Raw genomic sequence first — 9,475 nt, 5'->3', positions numbered from 1 at the left:
GTGTAAGGTCGGCTTTGCGTACGGAGAGTCATGCTCCAATCTCTGCGCTCCTCCACTTGGCCAACCAAGGTCCTTACACAGTGTTAATAGCCACACCCCTTAGTCCAGTGTTTCTCATACAGCAGACTGAATGACAATTTTGTCTGCTGCAGGTATTGGGCAACTGTGCCTGCTAGAGGGCACCCAGCCGATCGGTAGCAGAGCTGATAACCCGGGAGTTCAGAATCTTGGCACTGGTGCGCCATCTGGGCGTCCTGTACTTGGGTCATTTTAAACAACGCAGTTTCCACAGACGTGTGTGTAACTATGCAGCAAGTATAATCCAGCCTTTAGACATGCACCATTAAAACAGAAGTTCCAGCTGGATTTTCACTTCCTTTCTCCTGCTCTACCTATAGACAAGCTATGGGTCATGTGAATGGATGGGATTGCAAAGCACCCGAAGATAAAGACGAATTACATTCATATTCTTGAAAGGTTTGTTGTACTGCGTCCAAATATTTCTGGTCAATTGAATCCAAGCGGAAGGGGTAACAATAGGACGGTTGATGTGCCTTTATTTTGAATGGGATGAAGTGTTTTGATGAGTGTTTTGAGCATAACTGAGAGAGTAAATGCGAACAGGTCAGCTAGGTCGGTCAGGTCTTCGGGTTTCATTGCTTGTTAAACGTGGCAGCCGGCAGCAAAACCCAGAGAGGGCCAGAGACGACAAGGAGAAGCAAGAAACCACAAGCGCTACCTCGTTTAAGTGCATAGATGAAATAAGGAAGCACTAAACTGACAAAAAGACGATTTTTTTCCTCTCCTTTTTGATTTGTAAACTCTACGTTGTCAGTTTTTTTTGTTAGTTTTTTTTCTCTTTTGTCAATGTAACACACACGGTTGAACATCCACAAAATTTCGCTAATATAAAGCAGTTATTGTTTAGATACTCATACGACAAAACGGTGAAAGTTGAGGTTCCACCAAAAAAGTGACGAAAAGTTAAAAAAAAAAAAAAAAAAACGCAAAAAAGCAACACGCAAACAGACGTCACAACGACCAAACGGACAGAGCGAGGGTTTGCTACAGAAGCCAGCGCCGCTCCGAGTCAGCAGAGGCCGCTCGTGTTTTTTATAGACGCCCACACATTTTTCTTCTTGTTTCATTTCTTGAGTTTTTTACTTGTCCTCGTGCCTCGACGGCACTCCGTCCTTATCAAGAGTTCCGTCGTCCCTCAACCCGCCCCCCCTTTTCCCGATTCAAAGTTCAAAAATGTAAACATGAGGTGGAGTCTGGGCTGAGGTTGAGGCAGCTCTGGAGCGAGGATCACCGAGCTCGCTTTAAGGCGTATCAGCGCTGCAGACTCCTCTGAGCCTCCTTTAGTAGAGTATCAAAGTCCAGGGCGTCGTACTTGCTCTTCACTGGACCTGGTCCTGCCTCGTCTGTACAACAGAGCACAGTGGAACGTTAGCGCACCAGCATTTTAACATCTGATCAGCCAGCATTTACATTGTATTGCTTTCTTTACTACCCAAGTCTAAACCATCTACAGTTGTGGTAAATATGAAAAGTTCCAGACTTTCTAGCATTCATATTTGAATATATGAAATAACCAGTCAGGCTTTGGGTTACATTCCAAAAGACTATTAATATTTCTGCTCTCTGCTTTCAGAGACAACCATCCATTCAAAAGGGTGTGGCTAGCATGTGCTTCCTATTTAGATATAAGATATTTTTGCAGCCAGCTTGCTGCCTCTTTACAAGCCTAGTAATGGGCAGATCAATGTGATCAATGTGCCAATCCGCTCCCATAATATCAGTCACAGAGTGATGGCATCACAGAGCTTGTAACTACAAACAATGGGTCTGTCTGAAAACCTAGTGAGCTGCCATGCTGCCTACCTGGGCAGCTGCCTCAGTAGAGAGGATTCTAATTAGACACTGAACTCATTTACATTTTCGGCATTTAGCAGACGCCTTTATCCAAAGTGACTTACATTACAGTATACAGTCTGAGCAATTGCTCAAGGGCCCAACCAGCGTTCATCTGATTACTGGTCCAGTACCTTAACCGCTAGGCTACAGCTTGCCCTCATAAGGCAGAGTATTTAGACGCAGTACTAAGACAGCGAGTAAGTAACGTGATAATTGTTCGTGATTTGTTTTGATGCGAATGCTGTAACATTCAGGCAAATGTTGCTATAGCTACATTGGCAATTTTAATGTATGTGTGTAATTTGGCATCATGGGTACCCATGATCAATACCCATGATAGATATCAGCATCCAAAGCAATTAATTTTGGTCTGGTCTGCTTGGTCTGGTCATTGCAAAAACACAGCTAGTATAGCAGATGAGCAGAACCTGACAAATGAGCTCCTGATTCAGCAGGATATGAAGCCAGTTAGACGCTTCTGCCTCGCGGCTGCATCTAATTCCGATTTAATACGCTCAGCCGATGCGGATTTAAATTGCCGAGAGCCAACGTCTGCTATCAAGTAGTGATCAGCCACCGATGCCCGACAGTGGCCCAAGGCGGACATGGGCTGGCCAATATGAGACCAAAGATCATCTAAAAATAGAAGCGTATTCACCAGGAATGCTTCGAGTGCAGCACAGATATTAATATATGGCTGATCACCTGACCACGAGGCTTCTTGGAAATCCCACAGTGAACTTACCCAGATCTATGTATCGCTTCCTGCTGAACCTGCGACCATTTCCTCCATGCTGACCCATTAAGTCCCGCCTGTGCTTCTGATTGACCTCGTTCTGAGTCTGTCTGAAAGTGATGATGCCACAGCGCTCCCTACAAAACACGCCCACATGTACACTGGTCAGATTCGCACCATCCAGCACAAATTGGGAAGTTTGAGTAACTGAGAACAGATCTGAACCTACTCGTTTTTGATGAGCACTCTGCAGTCGTCTGGCTCACCGAAGGCTTCGAAGCGCTTGCGCAGGACGGCCTGTGTGACGCTGCTCGGCAGGTTGTGAATGTACAACACTTGGCACTTGTCCTGAGACCCAAAGACACCCCATCAAATATTTACATTGGCACTAAATATAAATTAATGTATACTATATGGTCAAATGTATGTGGACACTGAGCTTGTTGCGCTAAAGTTTTTCAAAACCATGAGCATTATAATGGACCTGCCACTATCTCACACTAATACACACACCTTCCACAAGAATGTGTGTGTCTGTAGGAATTTGTACCCATTTTGTCACTGGCTCGCAATCAAATTTCCAACAAGTACCAAATGGGTCTGTCTGAAACCTAATGAGCTGCCTCGCTGCCTACTGCCTACCTAGGCAGCTGCCTATGTATAGACAATTCTATTAAGACATTGAACTTACATGGCAGATTATTTAGAGACACTACTTTTTCATTTAAAGTAAAGTAAACAGTTAGCCTCAGACCATTCAAACCAAAGGGCTGAGGCGGCACAACCCGCTAGCATATCAGCTAACATCTCACTTCGTGTACTGAAAATGGTTAAACTGTCACTGACAAGCCAGAATTTGCAAACAAATGACACAAGTACACCTTTATACAAATTAAAATTAAAGATCAATCAGAATTAATTTACATTTGAAAATAATTCGTCTGCCATATGTGTCACTTATTGTGAGAGAAGTTGTGCCACACTGAATGCTGGGATTGCCTTCACCGCTAAAGAAGCATCGGATGCTCCCTCATTATTCAGTCAGATTATAGCTTTGAAATAAGGCACCTCAGTAGGCAGCATTTTAAAGTATCTAAGAATTTAGACAGCCTTCTTCTCAAGTGCATGTAAAATGATGTCTATGTAGAGAGCTCACTTAATAATTAAGTGGATTGATTTATTTTGATATAACTAAGAGGAATGTCTTTTGGCCATATATCGTATAGTGATATGATCCAGATAAACTGTATTTCAGATTTTTTGATTCATGAACAAAAGGGTAGAAAACATCTTTTACAATCATCAACAGTGTGCTGTACTGAACACTTACCCCATCCTCATCTTTTCCATGTGTAATGTTATTGCTCTGCTGGTCGAGGTGACTCTCACAACTACAACAAGCCAAACAGAGAAGAGTTCAACTGGTTACATTACAGGCTTCTGTCTAAAAATGTTCTCGCTGTGAGGTGACCGTGATACTTACCGAGCCTTGGTTTATATTTTAAACAGTATTTATTTATTTATTTATTAGGATTTTAATGTCACGTTTTACCATTTGGTTATATTCATGACAGGAACGGTAGTTGCTCATTACACAAGATTTATCAGTTCAGGTGTTTAATGTCAAACTATTTTTTACCTCCAATTGACCTCTCTTGCATGTCTTTGGACTGTATGTTCATTTCCAGTTGACACTGTAGAGGAAAATAGATTTGAAGTGCTAGATTAGGCAGTTGGAATCAGAGCTGATAAATGTCATTAAGTTGCGATGTGTTCCATCAACAGTTTAAAGCTTTTTTAATCCATTACCAAGCAAAATCCATTGACGCACAACCATGTTTCATTGCGGATGGTCCAGCAGTGCATCATTATGGTTGAAATCAATTGCATCATTGAACCCATGGTGGATGATGAGAATCTCCATGTAAATACAACCTCCACTCCACTCCAAGACCACACCACCTAGAAATCGAACCCAGGACCTTCTTGCTGTGAGGCGACAGTATTACCCACTGGGTCCTTTCTGTGTGGAGTTTGCATGCTCTCCCCGTGTCTGCGTGGGTTTCCTCCTACAGACCAAAGACTTGCAAGTGAGGTGAATTGGAGATACAAAATTGCCCTTGACTGTATCTGACATTAAAAATTGATGAATCTTGTGTAACCAGTAACTACCTGTCCTGTCATGACTGTAACCAAAGTGTTAAAACATGACGTTAAAATCCTTGAGATAGATCATGATGTCACTACCAATGCAGCTGCCATTAGAACTGAGCTCATCTTGAGCCTGGAGAATTTAGGTATCTTATTACCTGGAGTTAAGTTGTTGGCAGGGTGAGGGTGGATGACACGAGTCCCGGGACTCATCAGCTTCAGGCATGGGTGAGCAGGCCGGCGAGGGTTGCCCGGGCTCCTCAGGTGGGCGTGGGGATAAATCTGGAGATAGTTCAACCTGCTGAGCCTCCTCCCTTTCAGCCGGCATCTCTTTCTGTCTGTTCTTCTCCCCAATCTCCACCTCTGTCTCTTCCATCTTGGTGTGGCAGACGGATGCGGGAAGGATGGCAGCGATCCTCTTGTGACTCTCACCTAGGTTCAGCAGGCAGTAGTCGTGGTCACCATAGCCGCGCTTAGTCTCGACTTCACTCGTTGGGCCCATTCGCTGCAGCTGGGCGTACAGCTCGGTCTGCTCGGGAAGTTTCCGGAGGTGTGTCCGTACTGGGCAAAAGCCTTTACCGGGCAGTTCGGTTTTACCCTCTGGTTTGAAGAGCTCCTCCTCGACAGGCTTGTGGGGGGGTGTCGTGGGCGGAGTCAATCCTGCAAAATGGCAAAAAAACCAAATTTAAACTTGCAAAAGAAGCAATTAGGTAATAATCATTCACAAGAGTCGTTTAAATGATTCCTTTAAGCGGGCCACTGCTATGGATAAAGATAGCTAGAAAACAAGATGGCAGGAGCTTCAGTCATGCTGCTCACCTGACTAGTGTCTCAGTACGAACAGTGACTGAACCCTAAAAAGTTGGACTTTGAGGTGTAAAGTTTGCATTCAGTTTATATCATACATCATAGTCTTAAGATGAGCTGGCAAGTGTGGTGTACACCAAGAGAATGGTACAGGTCTAAATGTTTGACCCCTACAGTAAGGGGTTCTGGTAGCTTTTTCAATGCAGTAGGAGGTTTTATGTATTGTAGTTTGTATTATGTACAAGAATAAGCTCTTCTAGTATGACAATGCCCCAATGCACAAGGCCTAGGTCTAGGTCTAAGGGGTAGGTGACTGGTTCAATAAGTAAAAATGACCTAAACCTAAAGATCACAGGTCTCTCACTCACTCCTTAACAGTTATAATAAAAGTGATAATACTAAAACTGCTTTATCATCATTTAAGGAATACAGCACGACTTTTGAACCTATCTCTGTCTACAAAATGCTAAAAAATTAAACTTGATGACTTTACTGCTTTGTTCATGAGACTTCTAAGAAGTACAACTAACTACAACAATCCCCACAGCAGCAAGAACACTGAACACACGGTCTAGAAAACAAGACCATATTAGAGAAGTTTTAGCATCACCCCACGACTGCCTGTTTTCATCAGGATCCACAAGAAGGCTTTACTACAGTTCATAAATGTCGAAATGGTTTAGCACCTTCACGCATTTTTGAGAGCCTGATAGATTATGTTCCAGGATCTGCTAGTGCTAGCCTTCACTCTTTTTTAAGTTTCATATGTGGAATATGGAGAAGATGCAGCATTTTGGGGTTGTGCACCAAAGATCTGGAACACATGACCAATAAACATATCCCTCTGTCCACGTTTTGCTTTTAGTAATCTGACTTTTTTTTTTAGATGCATTTTATTTTTATTGATTTTACTTACCCTATTTAACTTTTGCTTTTATTTGTTGTATTTTTTATTATTTCTTTATTTTCTTTTTTCTTGTCCTGCTATGTTTTCATGTATAAAAGGTGCAATATAAATACCAATTATTTTTTCTAAATAATTACAAATTATTTTTATCATTATACTTTATTTTTTGTTGTTATATGTTAGTATTATCATTTTTATTAGTAAAATTATATTATTAACTTTCTTGTTAGTATTCTTAATAATTCCTTTTAGCTTCTGCATTTTTATTTCACTTATAATATATCCCCCATTCAACTATTACTTTTATTTGTTGCATTTTTTTATTTTTTATTATTTCTTTATTTTAATTACCTTCTTCCTCTACTGTATTTACTGAATTTTTATGTATATAAGGTGCTATATAAATAACCTTTTATTAATATTATTTTTTTGTTCTAATTTTAATTATAACACCTATTCTACTACTTCTTTTTTATTTATGTAAAACACTGTGCTATATAGATTATTATATAAAAACATTATAAAATGAAAATATAAAAACTATATATAATAATTATAAATTTTATATAATTGTTATATTTTTTATATATTATATTATACGTGTGCATTTTCATTTTACTTCCAATAATAAATCTTCTATTCTACTACTGCTTTTTATTTGTTTTTTTTTATTTGTATTTCTTTATGTTATTTTTTTATATTAAAGAGATTTTCATATGATTTGGGGAGATGGAAAGACATATTCGGAGAATGTACATAAACTTCAGACAGTGAGGAATAAACACTGGCCTCCAGGACTCTTGTTGCTGCACGGCACCAGCTCTACCGGCTGTGCCACTGTGCTACCTGACTAGAATAAGTATTAGATGTAAACCAACACTGGCTCTATGTAATGTAAATGTCACAGTTAGTCAAACAGAGGGTCTGTGATGTAACAGAACACTTTGCTTCATTATTCATGTAGCTTGTTGCATTACCCAGAACTCATCTTTATACCAAGCATCTGCGGCATCTGCCTGGCATGGGTTTGAATACAGGAGCAGTTCAAAAGCATGACGTACCTGCAGTTCCACATAGTTCCACACAGAGAGTCTGTTCAAACGGCCTGCTGGGATACTGGGTATCTCTGATCACAACAAAGACACAGAGAAAGAAAAATCATCACCACACACTGTGACTAACAACAAGAGTAGCTGATTCATAAACTACACTGTATGACCAAAAGTCTTAAGACCCCTCTTCTAATCATCAAAATCAGTGTTTCAGCCACGCCTATAACCAACAGATTCGTAGCGACAATTTGGGGAAGGCCATGGTTTGACAAATTCAGTGTGAACTTGGTGTCGTGTTGTAGTCCTGATCCCGACCTCACTGCACATTAGGGATTATCTCACAAATGCTCTTCTAACTGAATGATAACAAATTCTCACAGACATTAATGAGACCAAAATTTGGTTCACAGAAGGGCAGCTGTTACAGATGCTAGGTGGGCAACTCTGTATCAATGGCTATAGTTCTGGAACTGAATGTCCAACAAGCTTATTGTCAGGCGTCCACATATTTTTGGTCAAATAGTGTATGTTACACATTTCCGGTTTATGTTTGGTATTTCTTAAGATTTTGGTATTTCTTTAGGATTTCTTAGTTCACTAGATCTGAACTGGTTGTGTCTCATTACAACAGAGCACAAGACAGAATTGTAAACCAAACATGCTATAAGTAATTTATACACCAGCGTTAGCACACTAGGCTAACAAAGTACTTTAGGATATTAAACCTGTAGTATCACTCGAAGGCTCCCAGAAGTCATTTGGGACATTGTGTCTCCAGTGATTTAGATTAGAGGAGTAGTGAAAGGAAAATACTCACCCTGTGGATTTAGAAGTCAGTGGCAGACAAAGGCGGGCACGCTTTTCTATAGAAAAAAAAAGAGACATGTAGTAAGAGATCATCACCAATTATCAAAGTCTTAACATTTTCAACCAAAATCTTAGAATTTAGTAGCAGCTATGCAACTACCATGCAGAAACACACATCCTGTTTACTAGTACTGAAAAATCTTTGGCACTAGTAGCCACCTCAGACAGAATTCCCGCCAAACTTCCCTCCCACAGACACAACCAGCTATGCCTGTTAAACGCCCAGCCAGGCCGGTGGCACTGCTGAGATTCAAACTTGGGTCTCACCATTGTCGTGCACGCTAGATCTGTTACTCATTACCAACAGAGTAGCAGGAAACTGATCATGTTGAGATACTAGTGATAGGCATGAGTCATTATTTCATCTTTATCTTAGTCGGGGTCATAGTGGGTTCGGTTTCCGTGTATTCACTGGTCGTGACGCAGGAACACACCCTGGACAAGACACTAATCCATCAGCCAACCTCCCCTTCCCAGACATAGCCAATCATGTCCGTATATAGACAAGGGGCCTGGGGATTTAAACCTGGGACCCCAGCAGTAGAGGGCTATTGCAATTAATCACTGCGCCACCCAAGCACACTTAACATGAGTAGACTACTTGTCCGATGTATATTATACAATACTACAATACAATAATATAAAATAATAGCAAGTATTAGTTGAAGGAATTGACTGATGATTATGAGTAAATAAAACTGCCTGCCTGATAGGCAGAACCCCTGATGTTTCTCAATTAGTCGATTATACTACGAGGGTTCTTCAAAAAGTTTCCGCACTTTTTTAAAACTGCTTTCACATCATCATCACATGAAAATCTTCTTCCACTTAAAGCTTCTTTGAGAGAACCAAAAAGGTGGAAATCAGATGGCGCTAAATCCGGACTATAAGATCTCTCTGTGTCTCAGACACGACCAATTACTACTCCTCCCACCCTCACCATTTCCTACCAAAATATAAAGTGCTGAAACTTTTTGAAGATCCCTCGTATATAGTTAACATTATGTAGACCCAGACCATTAGTGGACATCTGGAAAT

General features: G+C 40.7%; 1 protein-coding gene across 2 annotated transcripts in view; it reads right to left on the bottom strand.

Annotated features, from left to right (window-relative positions):
* Nucleotides 1–1,057: 1,057 nt before the first annotated feature.
* ppargc1b (peroxisome proliferator-activated receptor gamma, coactivator 1 beta) overlaps nt 1,058–9,475 on the bottom strand; it is an 81,733-nt gene continuing 73,315 nt past the window's right edge. Inside the window, exons 6-12 of one of the 2 annotated variants that reach the window (XM_062999952.1) lie at nt 8,388–8,433; nt 7,580–7,644; nt 4,963–5,464; nt 3,984–4,044; nt 2,883–3,001; nt 2,663–2,790; nt 1,058–1,424 (exon numbers count right to left, since the gene is read on the bottom strand). In XM_062999952.1, the coding sequence (XP_062856022.1) occupies nt 1,333–1,424; nt 2,663–2,790; nt 2,883–3,001; nt 3,984–4,044; nt 4,963–5,464; nt 7,580–7,644; nt 8,388–8,433 (1,013 nt within the window). In that variant the 3' untranslated portion in view covers nt 1,058–1,332. Of the gene's footprint in view, nt 1,425–2,662; nt 2,791–2,882; nt 3,002–3,983; nt 4,045–4,582; nt 4,723–4,962; nt 5,465–7,579; nt 7,645–8,387; nt 8,434–9,475 lie in introns of those variants that run through there. The other variant, XM_062999953.1, reaches the window with a different exon arrangement.

Source organism: Trichomycterus rosablanca, chromosome 8, assembly GCF_030014385.1.
Source record: "Trichomycterus rosablanca isolate fTriRos1 chromosome 8, fTriRos1.hap1, whole genome shotgun sequence".
NCBI lineage: Eukaryota > Metazoa > Chordata > Actinopteri > Siluriformes > Trichomycteridae > Trichomycterus > Trichomycterus rosablanca.
This window is presented reverse-complemented; position numbering and strand designations above follow the sequence as displayed.